Here is a 16,966-nt window from a genome sequence, read left to right as displayed (position 1 = left end):
AGCGACGATGTTGGTGGACAATGCGGGTTGTTTGTGTTGCGTTGGACGATTACTGCCCCGGCAACCGGGTCGATCCAGCATGTTGGGATGGGGATGTAGCGCTGCCGAAAGGGGAAATTCTGTGTCTGATTGGCCAGGTTGATGACCGTTTCTTAGCTAAGCGGGTCAATTAGGGGGGGCCCATCAGGGACATCAGGGAGCCATTGGGCTGCGTTTGGCGCATTTTTGGCTCTTTGGGTGGCATTGTGGGGGGCACGGGCCGGCAAACTAAGCATCTTGGGCTTTTCCCTTCTTGCATGAGCTCCCTTTTCTTTCCCTGATCCTCCATGCATGGGAACTCGGAGAGAACGAGCAGGGTTCAAGGCTGTGGAAGTTCAGAGATAGACAGTAGTATGGGAAATAAGCGAGGCTTTGACATCGACCCTGATCTGTGACCCAGAAGTGCGGTGTGCCGCGTGCCTTGGCTACTGCAGAGAGGCGGCGTCGAATGGCACAAGTTTACGGTAAACTTCTCTGCCGGCCCTGTCACAGCCGATGCGGGTGCTTAAGACCGGCACTTAACGCTGATGAAACCTGAAGACGCGAGGGGATGGCACATCCAAGTGTCTAGAGTTGCTCCGACTCGGAGCGAGCTGCCTCTCTGCTGCTGCCCTGTTGCTATCACTTCCTCTTAAGCCGGTCCATCACACGGCAACAACCTAGGCCTCACGAGTCACAGTAGCTAGTCTGGCAGGATGAAGCACATGGTCAAGGGGTGACAGAGTGACGGGCGACAAGCACGCAGATCAGGAGGATTCTGGGTGACATCCGAGCACTTAGTGTCTACGCAGTACTCCGTACATAAGGTACTATGTGTGTATCCGTACTCCGTGATGTGTTAGTGGCCCGCTCTCGTCCTCTTCTAGAAGCCCGTTTCCCCAATACTCCCTAAGAAATGGTAGTTCCACGTTGGCTCGAGGTGGGTGGTGTCCGTGTCTCCTCCGTGCTCCGGCCGATTCTTAAGACGGAGACTTCGCACGAACCTCTCTCTTTTCGAGCACCCACCCGGTTTGCTCTTCTTCCTTTTCCTTTCTCCGCTCCAATTCCATCCGTTCGACATCAATCAGGCGGGAGAGCAACGACTCAGGTAGACGAGTCATCACTACACCGAGATATCCGGTCCCTTGTCTTCACTCTGCTGTTCCTCCCACCGCTTATTCTCCGGCCACCGACCCGGATCAAAGTCCGCGGCCGCCCTTCTGGAGCTCGGCATCGACGGAATCCCGACCCCCCAAGGAACAGCCGCGAATTTGGATGACGTCTTCCTTCCTTCGGCCTCAACATAAGCCCGACTGCCTTCCGCCTTATCTCCCCACCATCAATCGATAAGAGCTCCAGCAAACGATCTGAGCTCTGCCCTGGGCAATTGAGGCTCCATCAGCACCTTCCACAGCTGCCATCGTTGCTCCTGTTGCTGCTCCTGCTGCATGTTCAAGGTGCGCAAACTGCTTTCCATTGACATGTGATTGTCCATCTGCAACTTCACTTTGCCTTGTTGCTTTCTCCCATACTTTCTTCTCCTTGATCGTCCACTGCAGGCCTGTCTAGGACTTTTCAGGTACCCGCCACAACCATCCATCTTCGTTCCCACCAAGGACTTTCCAAGCAAGGTTCAGTGACCTAGCTTGGCCTTTCATCCTCTTTGCTATTCCGGTCTGCGCACCATCCTTGCCTACGCCTATTCCCTTGCAGCAATGGGTGGAGAAAAGGCCCTATTCACAAGAAAGTCATGACGGTCTACATCTCGTTTTGTTCCCCGCCAAAAAGACAGCACATGCATATAGTCTACGGACCAATACAGACACGGGCAGAAAAGCACTCGCATATGCAGCAATCAACTGCCTGCCGCAATGCCGCTCCTATCCAATACCACCACCACACCATTTCACAACCTACCTTACCTCACAGAGTTATGCCTCACCCCCAGGCAGAATCTCACCTTGGCTGAGCAAGTGGTGACGTTTACACGGGCTTACAGCAACCGCGCCAGCTGACCGATTCTACCGCAACCCACCAGCCAGAGCTCCACAACGCCGCATCCCCAGCCCACGCGAGCTCTGTTGAGCTTGAGCCAACACCTGGAGCTCCCGCAGCTGTAGCTTCTGCAGCTGGTGCTGGTGCTGGTGCTGGTGGTGAGACCTTGACCGGGTCCTCCCTACCAGACTTCCATAAGAAGCCACGCTTCTTCCCCTGGCAGCCAGTCCCTTGGAGAAGACTCCCTTTCGCGATGGTGCCTAATAACCCGTCGGCGACCTCGTCGTCCTCTCCTCCTTCAAACAAAGCAGCCGACAAATCTTCAAACCCTACGAATACAAATACCGCCAACACCCCCTCTTCCTCGTTTCCCCATTCCCCGCCAAACGTTATCCCCTCGCGCAAATCCTCCATCGGCCACCACTCCGCCGCCGCCGCCGCTCCCGTCTCCCTCTCCGCCCACGCGGCCGCGCCCATGCCCGCGACCTCCAAAGGGCCCCTCCGTACCGTTCCCGAGACCGACTGGCTCTCCCGCGCCAACTACCACACCAATACCAACAACGGTCACGGCCAAACCCACGCCCACAAGCACTCGCTCTCACACTCTTCTCACCGGTCTCGCCGCCCTTCCCTGGGGACCAACCAAGCTACTTCCTTCACCCTCACGATGCAGCCTCCCCCGCCCCCGGACCCCTCGCGCTACGCGACCTCTGACCTCAACTTCACCCGCAAGACCTGGCCCGAGGAGAAGGACAAGGTCATCACCGGCCCCTTTGACTACCTCTTTGCCCACCCGGGCAAGGACTTCCGCGCCCAGCTCATCCAGGCCTTCAACGTCTGGCTCGAGGTGCCACAGGCCAGCATCGATGTCATTACAAACGTCGTCGGTATGCTGCACACGGCCTCCCTCCTCATCGACGACGTGGAAGATTCGTCCTCCCTCCGCCGCGGCCTCCCCGTCGCCCACAACATCTTTGGCGTAGCGCAGACCATCAACTCGGCAAACTACATTTACTTCTGCGCCCTCCAGGAGCTCCAGCGCCTCAAGAACCCAAAGACAATTTCCATCTTTGCTGAAGAGCTCGTCCACCTTCACCGCGGCCAGGGCATGGACCTCTTCTGGCGCGACACCCTCACCTGCCCGACGGAGGAGGATTACCTCGAAATGGTTGGCAACAAGACGGGCGGCCTCTTCCGCCTGGGCATCAAGCTCATGCAGGCCGAGTCCCGCAGCCTGACGGACTGCTCCGAGCTCGTCAACCTCATGGGCCTCATCTTCCAGATCCGCGACGACTACATGAACCTCTCGTCCAAGGAGTACTCGGACAATAAAGGAATGTGCGAGGACCTGACCGAGGGCAAGTTCAGTTTCCCCATCATCCACAGCATCCGCTCCGACCCGTCCAACCTGCAGCTCATCAACATCCTCGGGCAGAAGACAAACGACGTCGAGGTCAAGCGCTTCGCCGTCGCGCGCATGGAGAGCACGGGGAGCTTCGAGTATACCAAGCAGGTCGTCGGCGTGCTCATTGACCGCGCGCGCAAGATTGCGGATGATATCGACGAGGGCCGCGGGCTGACCAAGGGCGTGCACAAGATTCTCGACAAGATGGTCCTCGCCGACAAGAACACGACTTCATGATTTGATGACGGATGGCTTCTGGTTCTTTTTTTCTATTTTCTTCTGGAGGCGGGAGACTGCTTCCCAAAAAATCAATGGGATGGACAATTTCATCTCAGGGACACTTGGATGGATGGGACGAGGTCAGGCAGTTGGACGGATGGAAATACCTAATCCGAAAGATGGAACGACGGGGACGTTTCTTCTAGCTTTTCTTATGGTGTTGGTTGGGGTTTGGTGACACCCTTTTTTTCTTAAACCGGCTGGCATGCCGGATAGGGCTGCATTTAGACTCGGTCTGAGAGACGGCAGATGGGAGAGAAGCAACCGACGGGAGAGAAGATTCAACAACTATCCACACATGAACATGTCGGTTGCAGGCGATGACCCGGGACGGCGAGAGACACTCGTAGAGTGACTTCACTATGATAACGACTTCGGAACTGCAAAAAAACGTCTCGACAACTGCTGTGATGGGTTAACCGGTACTCCATCAAGAACACTCGAGCTACGAGCGGGACACATCTGATCTAGTGTACAGTCTCAAATCTAGAGAGGACCTCATGTCCACATTTACATCGGAGGGTCACGTTGGAAGCGACTGCCCATTGAATATCACGTCATTATCATCACCATACTATACAATCCGTTCATCTAACCCCCTCAAGCAGTACTCATCGTAGCCCGCCTCTTGACGAGCCTAACCCACCTCCGCCGCCTCCACTCCCCCCTCTTCCCCGTCCCGTCCTCCCCTTCCTCCCATCCCGAAAGCGGCGCGCTAGGAACTCTCGCCTTCCCCTTCCCCATCGTTGTCGGCGACGAGTCCACCGGGCCCCCGAAGCCGCCGCCAGCAGCACTATTCTCATCAAACATGTCATAAACCCACCTCTCCCCCTCCGTCTCGACCTCGACGCCCGTAATGATGCGCTCCTCCACCCACTCCCTGCTCCACAGGTCCAGCGCCCACTTCTTCTCGGACCAAACCCACCCGTCGGGCGGTAACACGTCCTCGAAGAAGCGCGTGCCACGGGGCCGATCGCCGGCGATGCGGGGCTGGGAGAGCGGGTCGTAGGGGGAGGGTGAGAAGAGCCAGGGCTCCCACTCATCGTGGGACGCGCGCTGGAGCTCGAAAATCTCGACCTCGCGCGTCTCGGGCGCCGAGTCGAGGATGATGTCGCCCGCGATCCAGGCGTCGACGCTGGAGCGGGCTTGGGCCTCGTGGGGCGCGACGTGGGTGTCGTGGGTGTGCGTCAGCAGAGGGGCGATGGCCGGGTGGCCCGAGAGGATGGCGGCCCAGCCTGCGAGGAGGGCGATGAGGCGCCAGGGGAGGAGGGAGGCGAAGGTGGTCATGAGGACCGTGGTGAGGGTGAGGGCGAGGAAGAGGGCCGAAGAGAGGGCCTCGTTGGAGAAGTTTGTGATGGGGAGGACGGTGGCGACAACGCCGTCGTGGGCGACGCAGAAGTCGTCCATTGAGTTTTGAAGGTCGCGCATGTTGCGGAAGAAGTCCTTGCTAAGCTCCTTGACGGGCTTCACAGTCCGGGCGGGGGCGAGGGGCGGACCTTTTGGGGAGTAGCCGACTGATTGCTCCGAGGATAGGGTGCCGGAGGGCGGAGCCGGGTGGCGGGCGAGGAAGGAAGGGATGAAGACGGCGAGGAGGAAGCCGGCGAGGGGCACGACGGTTAAGAGGTACGGGTCCAGACAGACAAATGTGTAGACGGCGAGGAGGGATAGGGTGTGTGTTGGGCGGCGCCAGCTGAGGAGGCGGACGACGCGGGCCTGGAACTTGAAGACGACGCCGATACGGGCGTTGAAGCGACGGAAATTGTTGGACATTGTGGTGATGTTGAAGTTGGGCCGCTCGGAAAAGGTGCTCGTCTTGTCCGGGGAGAAGCCCGGGGCGAGGGGATCGTCGCCGCCGCTTGTGAGGCCATCAGAGCTCTCGGGGATGACCTGTTGGAGGAGCCTGGGTGAAGCGGTTCAGTTAGCGTCAGTTTCTTTCTCAAGAAGATAGAGTTGTGGCTATGAGAAAGTAGGCTTCACCTCTCGACTAGACGATCTTGAATGCTCGTCTTCTTGCTGAGGTTATTCGCGATGCGCGAGCGCAGGCCGGAGGGAGACTTCTTGGACGGGGTGCCCTCGCTGACGTCGGAATCGTGAGGCCACTCGTCAATCACTACAGTCGGAGGTGGCTGCGCATGGGGCTGATGATCCGAGGCATCGTCGCGAGATATGAAGAGGTCGGCCGTATACTCGTCCATGGTTCGTACCTTCTGCGCAGGGTGTGTGGTGGTAGTTGTAGCAGAGGATGCGCCGGCGGTTGTTTCGTTTGATGGTGGGTTGATGGTCGTTGAAGGGAGGTCACGTCATCGTTTGGCGGACAGCCGCCTGGCAGTGTGGGTGCGCGTGCAGTTCGCTGCAAAAGCAAGGGGATGATGAGACGGGTGGTAACGCGATCTGTGTTTGTCTTCTGCGTAGATAGCTCAGATGCGCTTGAGCTAAGTTTGTCCAAAATGTCCGGAAGCTGTGAAGCTGTGTGAGACGTTGAGGTTACGATGTGGATCGGTGCATGGGGAATGTCATTGGAGCTGCCCGGCTGGACCGGCGGAAGCTCCCCTCAAGCTGCAAGCCTCCACTGCATGTGATTTGGGCCGCAGCATGGGGAACTGGGTCCGATGCCAGCAGGCCGCAGACCGCAATCCACAGAGCCCGTGGCAGCCATCACATGCTCCAGTAAGCTTCTGCCACACAGCAAATGTCATCCATGGCCCCCATCCCTTCCCTACCACTTACCCGTATCAGAACGCACATTGGAAATGGCCTCGTCTTGCAGGAACAGTAAACCCACTGGAGCTTGACCACATTGTCTACGATCCAGCGGCAACGAGCTTAGTTGTTGGTGTGCGTCTCTGCCTGTACGGCCACGCCTCCCGCACCCGTTCCTCCAAACCCGTCTGGCTGATTGCCCATGGAAAGGGGAGACCCAAGAGCCACAGAGACGGATATTGGTTAGCTATGGCTGATCAATAAGAAGTCGGAATATCCACGAGATCTGGATAGACGGTGAGGAAGTTGTCTGAGGAAAGTGGAATGTTGGATCGGCCCATTCATAGAGAGACATTTGTCTCCGTGCCGTCTGTCTACACAACAGAAAGCAAATAGTCACAGAGTACCTAGGCACACGATGGCGATGGATGAGTCTAAGTTCGAGTTATTCTGGCCGGCTGTTTCAGCTCTTGAAGCCAGGAAGTAACTCTCCCGTCGATAGAGGTTGCCAGTGGTGCAAGCCTCCTCGTGCGAAACTTTGGCTGTTCTCAGTGTCAACTGATCTAACATTTGGTCAACTCAATAAGATCCCCTGACGTTGGATGAAATATTTGAATCAGTAACTTGGGACTGAAGGCGATGGATTGCCGGCCAAGAAGGAGCCTCCATGAAACGGGAATATGGGGGATTAGACCATGACTTTGGCCGTCTGCGTTGGTCAGTGCTTCTAGAATCATCAGCCCATGAGTGTATTTGCAGCTGTAACAAAGGAGAGGAAGAAAGGTTGAGTTGTGGACGCCGCTCGGAAGCCCGAAGAACGGAAAACGGGACGGACGGAATGGGGCAGAGAAGGCAATTGGCAACCCAGATGCCAGAGTGTACACCAGAGAGAAAAGGAGGCATGCATCCCTTGATCAGCTCGGACCCTGTCTTGTTTCTGCCATCGCATGCCAGTCCAAGTTATCCAGGGCAAGGTTGACCTGCCCTGTGGCAAGCTTGAGCTCTAAGACTATCGGCGGCGCGGTGACCAGCGTACCGTACTCTGCTCGTCTGCCCGTAATAACCGTACTTCTGTACACGCTATCTGTGTACACGAGGGGCGGGATGATTGATCCTTAACTGTCGGGCGTTGGGCGCAGAAGCTGGGGACTCGACGCAGCCCGGGCTCGGGGCTGAAATGGAGCCAGAGGGTTAGTGTTTCCTTTGACTTAGAGGCAGCACCTAGGGTAGATCAATGATCGGGTAGTGAGTCGTAATAAGAGCTGGAGAGCTTGTCAAGACTCAGGGGTTCTTCCCGAGAGCTTCAACTGTAGTCTTGAAAAGCCACTTTCAGGCTTCGATAATGGACATCGGCCTAGCGGGCTGCTTCGAGGCTTGATAATGCTCCGTCGACGGTTGGCCGACTCGATCGAACCTTATTCTATAGCTCAGGTGAGGCGATTCACTTATGAGTTGGGTTTGGATCGCCGATTGGTTCTGCTCGCTCTAGTCACCAAACCTCTCAAAGTCCACATGAGATGACTTGTTGCTGACGGAATCACCAAAGACGAATTGGTTTGTGAATGTCAGTGCCCTGTAGATCCCAAATTTGATGGCTCGCATTACAGACGGAGGGAGTTCGAAACAGAGATCTGCTGGGCCCCTGTTCTGCGAGACGATGAGGCAGGCGGTGTGGTTAAGGACTATAGCAGCACCTTATTAAGAAAACAAACGCAGAGGCCCGGAGATCATGTTCGGTGATTGGTCGTTGGCCTGGGCAAAACAATATCCCACGAAATGATGGTCTGCATCAGGAACCAAGGCGATGCGGTTTTGTGTTGATGTACTCCGTATCATGTCCCTTCATATGATTGTCCTGAAATTCCTCTGGTACCCAATAGTCGGCCGCAACCGAAGTTGCTCTGACAGCTTTGATCTGCAAGCGAAAAGAGTCTACGAAGAGCCCGACCGACTGAAGTTGCATGAAGCAATTTTCGAACTTTGCGTTCAAGGTCCACAGACGCACGGCGAATGTATGGGTTGCCAGCGTCCTCCATTGGACTGTTAGGTCGGCCAATTGTTGCGAATGACAAGTGGCAGGTATTGGTACCGTTGGTTGCAAAAGCAAATCATCAATCCATCCCGTAAGACAAGCCACCGCTCGGGGCCGAATGCAGAGCCAATTCTTACAAGCTGGGGTTTGCCATTGTCAGCCAGTGACAGTGACCCGCCCAATGCTATGAGTCCACGTTGGCTACTCCATACCGAAAGATATCCAGGTAGGAAGGCATTTGATAATTGCGAGAAGCCCTGCTGACTCCCGTCGACGTTGGCATTGGGCTCGTCGATGGTCGTCCTAGGAGACGAGGGATGAACTTCCTGCGATCCTCGGCACAGGACCACAACGGACAAATTACGTGACGGGCGCCTGGTCGGGAAACGGCTTGGTTGGCTGTGGTTGAATACCGACCGGTGTTCCTCCAAGGACGGGCGGCGGAGAGGAGGATTGCAGGTTGCAGATTGCATATGGCGGGACCCCCAAGCATTCGGAATCCTTGCTAGCAGGCCGTTTTGCCACAGAACCCCCAAATTCCACTGGACAGATGGGCATCTTGCTTTTGGGCGTTGAGGCACTTGACCCTCACCCGTCACCCCCCATGTCACTTTTCCCCCCAGGGTCTTCCTCCTGGTTGATGCGGCGACGAGGACAACAAACGGCCCGCGGTGACGCAGGGACGCATCTTTGCAGCTCCGAACTGCTGCTGGACCGTGATGGCGGGCGCGGCAGTGTCCCAATTAGCCCCAAACGGGAACGAGAGACGCGTCGAAATAGCAGCGAGCTTGACAAACGCGGGAAGCTCTTTTCGACGGTTGGATGCCCCTCAATTTGGGACGAGTCGCGGCAAAGTTTGGAACGAATTACGGACGGAGTAAAGACAGAGAGCGACGAGAAGATGGGATGCAGCAACGCGAAAGTCGCTGACTGAGGGACGACGCCCGCGAAGCTTACACGCGTGCGATGGCTGCAACAACCCGAAACTTGATCTGGGTCGATGGGACCTGGGCGAGTCGTGCTTGTTCGGTTGTACGGAAAGAGCACGAATAGAGTTGATGTCAACCTAGCCATGCTAGCCAAGCTATCCATACGTGCGAGGCGTCGACATTGGATGCTAGATGATGTTAGCAGCCGACGCCTCGTACCTATTGGAGAGGTCGAGTAGACTGGTATATCTGTCTTCAGTCTACTCCGTAGATGCAAAGCAAGCACGGATGGTAGGTATTTGTATCAGTGTCTGGATATTTGGCTGCTCGTAATGGTGGACAGCAGAATCTTGGGTAAATGAGAGAACCCGCTGCCGCAGATGGCGCTTCAACGGCCAGGGTCCGAGTTTCTCTGGAACCTTCGTAGAGATAGCGGGAAGAAATGCGTATCCGTACGGGGTATTCAGACTTAGGGCAAGCCACAAACTTGGGTCGGTCGGTAGGTGGACGGAAATGGTGCCGAGTTGCTAAATTGCTCGATAGAGTATTCGGTATTGGCATCCGCAAGGTATACCGTATGATCTGGAGACTGCAGAGAATGAAATGCGATGGATTCGAGGTATCTGCACTCCGTAGTCCGTACACAGGAAGGTATCCGCTTGGTTCATGAGATTTGCCTCATTTTGTCTTTGTCGAGGTTATTTAGCGGCCAATTGTCCAAGGGGCCCAAGGAAGAGGGGAATTGGGGAATAGGAGGGGGCCCAAAGCACGCTATTAGACTTGACGGGTTCCATCATTTGATCACACCGACCTGGTGGTTTTTTGAGAGTTCCTTCCCTGAGAATGCGGTGTGAGGTACGAACTGCCCCGCTGCCATGGGTACCTGCGAAGTAAGGCAGATCCTATGGAGTACCTTGAGTATCTTGCTCTTGCCTCTTGGAATAAAATCTTGAGTGGTGATAGCATCAACAGAAGGAGAGAGACACTTCTCCAGCAGTGCTCTCTTTCCTGCCTAATTTCAAGATACGAAGCATCTGTACCTCTTGATGGCGAAGTCTTAGGCAAGGTACTAATCGATACACGCGTCTAATGAGCAACTGGCGCAATTCGTGCAATCAGCAGGTGATCCCTGTTGCAGCGGTCCCCCGACCTCCCTTTCTTTCGCTCTTGCCAAAATGTGAGTGAGGGGCCGGCGGGCACTGCACCGACCACCACCCTTTTTTTTTCTTCCTCGCTCGCATTCATGGTCCAGGGACTCCATCACCACCCGCCGCCGCATTTTTGTTTTTCTCCCCCCCATTTCGATTCGGATGGATGTTTCCCCCCCGTCATTTGCCCAAGGTTGGCCGCTAGAACGGTCCTGCGGAAATGTGCTGCAGCTGCACGGAGTAGCGCATGCAAAGTGGTGTATGTTCCTGAACCGCACATGGTACCTTACCTTACCTCACGGATAAACTCTCTCGACTCCCCTCAATCAACTGGACATTGGTGCTCGCTTAGTCTACCAACATTGGTCCCGTTTCCTGCACTACTGCCGCATCGGCCTGCCGTACCTAGATGTTAGCAAGCCCCCTCAGGTCAGTCGCGAGGTGCATGACAGATCCTCCCCTCAGAGAATGGCCGGAAGTTGCGTACCTAACTGACAACCTGACGGGACTGGGTGACGGAACGTGTCTGGTGGTCGATGATTACTACTGCTGCTGCTGCTGCCACTACTCTGTACCTACGAATAGTATTCCATGTTTGTTTGTATGTGCCTGACCTTGCCTTGGGCATCTTGTGCCTTTGCGCCATAAGCTAAGGTACTGATACCTTAACAATAAACTAAAGGGACGGGACTCTCTGAGTGACCTCGCACTCCAGACCTAGGTACCTACTCCAGAGTTCCCCCCGTTCGGGCTAACCTCAGGTAACCAGGAAGTACCTTACTTGCTCTCTCTTTCTCACTCTTCTGCTACCGTCTATCTCAAATGACAATCCACTTCTCTGCCCGTCTTTCCTCCACACTGATGTACCGCTTCTCATTCGCATCTTCGTACCACTTTGACGGGGGGTTCAAGAAACAACGAGGAAGAGCAAAAAAAGAAGACAAAAATCTCTAGAGGCTCCAGTGCTCTCTTCTCTAGTGCTCGTTCCTGGCTCCATCCCCCATCCACACTGCACGCTCCACCACCTACCCTGGTCGTGACCTGCTCGCCCGCCTACCACCAGTCCACTGTCCACCACACTGACAACTTAAGCGGCGGGTCCTTCTTTCTCGAACAAAAACAACCAGTAGACACACGCAGCCCGCCAGAAAGAGAGAGTCCGGCCCATTCGCAGTACTCGTCGTCGTCCTCCTCCTCTCATCTCTGCACCGGCCCTCTCCAACCTCACTCCTACCTTACCGTAGGCCGAGTTTGGTGGTTTACGCCTCCCGTGCCCACCTCCTTTCGACCAACGCCAATCCTCGCATCTTCAAATTCCTGTCCCTTCTGTCACCCCAACCAACACCGCCAACCCTTCCATCATCCGCCCTTTGTCGTCCTGTGCCTGTCCAGTATTGTCCCGGAATGAGGTAGCTTCTTCAATGCCCTCAGCTCCCTGACAGGACTGAGCTCGCCCGCATCGCATCGCGAACCCGACCTTCAGCGCCGTTGTGTCGACAAGCCCGACTTGCTTCGACATTCTCCCCCTCGAAACATTCTGCCGCCCTCGCCTTCTCGTCATATCACGTCCAACGCTCGCATGATCTGCGCGCTGGCCGTTGCACCGCGTACACATGATAAGGGAGCATAGAATACCTGCTGGCCCACGACCGGCGAACCAGTCCCCGACCAGACTGTATGCTAATTCCCATTCCCACTTCCCCCTTTCAACTTTGCCCTCGCTTCTTCGTTGCTGTTCACGCCGCTTTGTTATGCCCTGACCCATGCATCCCTGGGTGGGTAACTACCTTGCAGAGAGCTGACCCGATGATTGCTGCAGTAATAGGGGAATCCCAGACTCGCAAACCAACTCACCCTCAAAGGGCTCATTCGCCGGCGGTCCAATGCTCAGTGCATCTTCAGCCAACAGCCACCCTCTTTTTTCTTTTGGACGGAATGGCGCCGTGAACGAAGTAGCAGACTCGACACCTTCCTACGATTTTCTGCCCTCGGTCAGCTTCGACGACCTCCAGAGCAGTCTCGAGTCGGCCTCACACGACTTCAAATTGACTCAATTTCCGAACCCGACCGGCCAAGGTGGTATTCTCGACTCTGAGAGCATGGCCGACAAGATGGGCGGGGTCTCAAACATCTCCCAGAATGGCGCGTCTGCGCGTGGTGGAATCCCACCTCCCGTTACTCGCCCTGGAAGATCTGGTTCAATCTTGAGAAGACCTAGCACGTCCAGCAGACAACCAAGCATCTCATCTATCGCTTCTGGGCCCTCGTCCGCCGCAGACGCGTCAACGGCCGCAGCGAGGTCTCGACGGCAAAGCCACTACCCTCCGGTATCAAACACCAACATTGCGAAGCCACCCAGGAAATCAATCGGCTCGGGCGTCATCGAAACGGACTTTGGCAGTAACACTGCTCAACGTCGAAGACCGAGCCTGATGGGCACCGTTGGCAGTGGAACGGATTTCTCTCGGACCTCGATGGATGCCGGTGCCGGCATGGGCTTTGAGACTCCACGGAATCTTGCCAACAGTAGAGCGACAAAGGCCAAATCGATGCACCAGCCACTTCCCCGATCAAATACTGCCAACTTATCAACACCAGACACCACCCGCCTTTCAACGATTTCTCCGAGATCCCCTCGAGGCGGCAGCAGCAAAGGAACTAATAACGGTTCGGCCCAATCAAAAAGGCAGTCTATGATGCCTGGGGGGCAGCATGCGTCACACGCAAGCGGACTTGGTGCCAGGACCATCAGTCCTACGGACACGCGAAGATTGAAGCGCATGTCCATGCACCAAACTCCGAGTCTCAACCAGGCGGCCAACGCGCCGCCACCACCGCCGCTCGAGCATCGAGAGCACTCTCGGTCGCCATCAATGATACCCCGGAAGACATCTGCCACGCCATCGTCCTCCCGGACGACCCCGGATATCAACAGAAAATCGTACAGCTCCGGCCTTTCCATCACCTCAACCAACAGTTTCAATACGGTGAGAACATCAACAGGCTCAATTCAACCTCGAGCGCCTGTCGCAGGAGGTACTACATCGCGGCTACCGGCGCCAAAGTCGTCGAACCCGCATAATCATAACCCCCATTCCGCCGATGACGAGGAGGACGTCCCACCTGTGCCTGCTATTCCGAAAGCGTACGAATCACCACAGCAGTCAGCCACGGAGGCATCGTTTTTGGATAAGCGCAAAGCCAACCTCGCAGCGGATGCTAGCAGCATCAACAGCAATTCAACTGGCAGCTTCTCCATACCATCCCTCCCCGAACCCGCTGTTAAGGTCGCCCGAAAGGCTAGTACCCGGAAGTCGACGAATGCGGCCCCCTTGGATGCCGAAAAGAAGGGGAACGCTCCCCCATCGAGGAAGAACCCTCCACCCGTGCGGCTGCCCCCGATTACTGTCGGCCCGCTGAACCCATCGACGACCGCGAAGATTGCAGCTTTGGGCCAAAATGGCCCCGACCGAAACCTGAGCCCCCCTCCCTCACGCATCATCGCAAAGACACCGACTACCCCCATGACCGCGTCGAAAAGTTCCTTCTTCTCAAGAAACAGACAGGACGACAAGTCTGATTTCCCTAATTTGCGAAGCAGCAGCACTGTGCACCACTCCCGAATTGATAGTGCATCAGGTGCTGACGGCACAAGCTCGTCTGAGTCTTTCGCAGGGGTCCCGATACCGGTACCTTATAAAGCGACCAGAAAGCCCAGCGTGTCTCCATTCTTGTCCTCCTCCGTGCCCAAGCCCGGCGCGGATCCTGCTTTCCTGAAGAGGTCACAGACAGGCGACCTTGGGAATATCACGGAACCTCTCGAAGTAAAGCCACTGCAGAAACCTTCTGGCCCCCGTGCCCAACGGCCTGTGAAAGCAAAGTCTCCCACGCCGCCAATCTCGGATCCGGAAGAACCACCTACTCCGTCCTCAATGAGCTCTTTACGTAGGAAGTTGAGCTTGTCGTGGAAACGTAATACCTCCAAGACGGATTCGAAAGCGAGCACATCGGAAAAGACTGTTGAACGCAGCATTAGTAAGGAGCAGATGCCACCGCCGCGGTTGCCTATTTCTGCAACGGTCGGGAATCTCAGCTCAGCCAAGAACAGCCCAAGCCCGTCGGTCAAGGCGAACAACTCGTACCTTGAATCAAGGAGGAGAAAGAGCTCAGCAGCGAGCCTGGGCCATGATAGAACTAAGAGTGAGAACTGGACCTCGGCCTCCGTCCCCAAGACTATCAACGACCCGCACAACCCTTCCGTCATGCAGAAGATTCTGCGCCCAAAGGCATCAGCAACGACTATGCGTCACCATGACCCATGGACTGCTGAGCTCGACAAGGACGACCTAGTTGCTGAGGAAGAGATGAAGAAAATGGGCTCGAGAAGGAAAGAGACGGAGATCGCGGCTAGGACCCTCGACGCATTACGGAAACGTGCGACGCCAAAGGAACGAGTGGGTGCCCAGGAAGCCATTCGGATCGCCATGCTCAACATTTATGAGCGTGGTGAAATCGTCGATTATAACGATGTCTACTTTTGCGGCACGCAGAACGCTCGCAAGGTTGTGGGCGATCTTCAATCTGATGCCCCCAACTTTGGTTACGACGACGAACGTGGAGACTACACTATTGTACCGGGAGACCATCTTTCGTACCGGTACGAAATTATCGACGTGCTCGGCAAGGGAAGTTTCGGTCAAGTTGTGCGGTGCATTGACCACAAGACGGGTGTGCTCGTAGCTGTGAAGATTATTCGCAATAAGAAGAGGTTCCATCAGCAGGCTCTTGTAGAAGTCAACATTCTGCAGAAGCTTCGCGAATGGGTAGGTGATTCCGGACCTGTATGCAGCGCTTTGGCTAACTTTGATTACAGGACCCCAAAAACCGCCACAGCATGGTCAACTTTACTCACAGCTTTTACTTCCGGGGACATCTATGCATTTCCACCGAACTTCTGGACATGAATCTCTACGAATTCATCAAAGCAAACGCTTTCCGCGGATTCTCACTCAAGCTCATTAGGCGAATGACGAAACAGATGTTGAGCTCCTTGAATCTGCTGAAGCAGCACAAGGTCATCCACTGCGATCTCAAGCCCGAAAACATTCTGCTTCGGCACCCGCTGCACTCGGAGATCAAGGTCATCGACTTTGGCTCTAGTTGTTTCGAGAATGAAAAGGTGTACACCTATATTCAGTCTCGATTCTACCGATCACCTGAGGTCATCCTAGGCATGACGTATGGTATGCCCATCGACATGTGGAGTCTCGGATGTATCCTCGCCGAGCTCTATACGGGAGTCCCAATCTTCCCTGGAGAGAATGAGCAGGAGCAACTTGCCTGCATCATGGAGGTCTTTGGTCCACCAGAGAAGCATCTTATCGAGAAGAGCACCCGCAAGAAGCTCTTCTTCGACTCCATGGGCAAGCCGCGCCTGACCGTGTCCTCCAAGGGCCGGAGGCGCCGCCCTAGTTCAAAGACACTGCAACAGGTCCTTAAGTGCGATGACGAGGCATTCCTGGACTTCCTTGCGAGATGTCTGAGATGGGACCCTGACAGGCGTCTCAAGCCTGAGGAAGCCATCCACCATGAGTTTATCAGCGGCAAGAAGATGAGCGCTCCTCTGCCCCGAGTTCCGACGGCACGTGAGGCGTCGCCCGTGAAGCGCCACACTGTTGGTGCGCCACGACCTCTTCCCGAACCTCCGGCTTCCGGGCTCAAGAGCGGTATTCGATCCCGAGACGTGAGCGGCGCGAGCCCTCACAAGCCCGTGTCAACGGCATCATCTCGCAGGCCATCTGTAGCCACCAGTGGAACGGTTCACGTTGCTACAGCCAAACGAACCAGCACAGGCCAGGGAGGCGTCACCATTGGCACTAGCAGTCTCCCACGCGCGGCAATTAGGAGCGTCAGCGCCAAACAAGACTTGGCTTCCGCCGGAGCCACTGCAGCCATGAGTCGGAGGGGTTTGTGAGCAGCACCCTCTCAATGACTTTGTGGTCGCCGCACATACAGAAGACGAATAGAAGTATTGAAGTGGTTGTTAGATGTGGTTTATGAGGCATTGGGTAGTTGATTGTTGTTGTTTTTTATTCCCTCTCTGCGCTACATCCCTTACGAACAGCGAACATGTTCCTGCGCCATGACCACGTTTGAATGGAGTGACGCAATACCCAGCACGAAAAAAAGTCACAACCGGGAGGAAAGGAGTCAAATTTAGGCATGGAAGGGCAGTTTTCTTCATGACGAGTGCGCAGTCGGGGGTTGCGGGCCGAAAGCCATGTGGTCATAAAAACAAACCGCATTTTTTTCTCTCTCCCCCCCCCCCCCAAAACGTATCTCCGGTTCTACACATATATAAAGACACACACAGAAGACGTGAGTCCAAGGCTCGCCGGTGTGGAGTAGTGAATGGAGGAGTGGCCGGTTTCTCGGCCGCGACGGACAGGGCTAGGTCCGG

General features: G+C 55.6%; 6 protein-coding genes across 6 annotated transcripts; 3 read left to right on the top strand and 3 right to left on the bottom strand.

Annotated features, from left to right (window-relative positions):
* Positions 1-1,768: 1,768 nt before the first annotated feature.
* On the top strand, positions 1,769-3,655 carry CABS01_01630 (polyprenyl synthetase; the record flags this gene model as incomplete). Its single annotated transcript, XM_060535010.1, has 2 exons — positions 1,769-1,774; positions 2,018-3,655. 2 exons carry the CDS (start codon positions 1,769-1,771, stop codon positions 3,653-3,655), a joined length of 1,644 nt encoding a protein of 547 aa, XP_060398199.1.
* Positions 3,656-4,297: 642 nt separating this feature from the next.
* On the bottom strand, positions 4,298-5,892 carry CABS01_01629 (integral peroxisomal membrane peroxin; the record flags this gene model as incomplete). Its single annotated transcript, XM_060535009.1, has 2 exons — positions 4,298-5,597; positions 5,675-5,892. 2 exons carry the CDS (start codon positions 5,890-5,892, stop codon positions 4,298-4,300), a joined length of 1,518 nt encoding a protein of 505 aa, XP_060398198.1.
* Positions 5,893-8,186: 2,294 nt separating this feature from the next.
* CABS01_01628 (uncharacterized protein) lies at positions 8,187-8,902 on the bottom strand (the record flags this gene model as incomplete). The annotated part of the gene is made up of 2 exons (XM_060535008.1): positions 8,187-8,427; positions 8,487-8,902. 2 exons carry the CDS (start codon positions 8,900-8,902, stop codon positions 8,187-8,189), a joined length of 657 nt encoding a protein of 218 aa, XP_060398197.1.
* A 115-nt stretch (positions 8,903-9,017) lies between these two features.
* Positions 9,018-9,521, bottom strand: CABS01_01627 (uncharacterized protein; the record flags this gene model as incomplete). Its single annotated transcript, XM_060535007.1, has 1 exon — positions 9,018-9,521. The coding sequence occupies one exon, from the start codon at positions 9,519-9,521 to the stop codon at positions 9,018-9,020; it is 504 nt and encodes a 167-aa protein (XP_060398196.1).
* Positions 9,522-10,668: 1,147 nt separating this feature from the next.
* On the top strand, positions 10,669-10,812 carry CABS01_01626 (uncharacterized protein; the record flags this gene model as incomplete). The annotated part of the gene is made up of 1 exon (XM_060535006.1): positions 10,669-10,812. One exon carries the CDS (start codon positions 10,669-10,671, stop codon positions 10,810-10,812), a length of 144 nt encoding a protein of 47 aa, XP_060398195.1.
* Positions 10,813-12,119: 1,307 nt separating this feature from the next.
* On the top strand, positions 12,120-16,480 carry CABS01_01625 (uncharacterized protein; the record flags this gene model as incomplete). Its single annotated transcript, XM_060535005.1, has 3 exons — positions 12,120-12,181; positions 12,326-15,329; positions 15,380-16,480. The coding sequence occupies 3 exons, from the start codon at positions 12,120-12,122 to the stop codon at positions 16,478-16,480; spliced, it is 4,167 nt and encodes a 1,388-aa protein (XP_060398194.1).
* Between the last annotated feature and the right edge of the window lie 486 nt (positions 16,481-16,966).

Source organism: Colletotrichum abscissum (assembly GCF_030869225.1).
Source record: "Colletotrichum abscissum strain IMI 504890 chromosome Unknown Scaffold_3.1, whole genome shotgun sequence".
Classification (NCBI taxonomy): Eukaryota; Fungi; Ascomycota; class Sordariomycetes; order Glomerellales; family Glomerellaceae; genus Colletotrichum; species Colletotrichum abscissum.
Note: the sequence above shows the minus strand (reverse complement) of the source record. Positions and strands in the feature narration are given on the sequence as shown.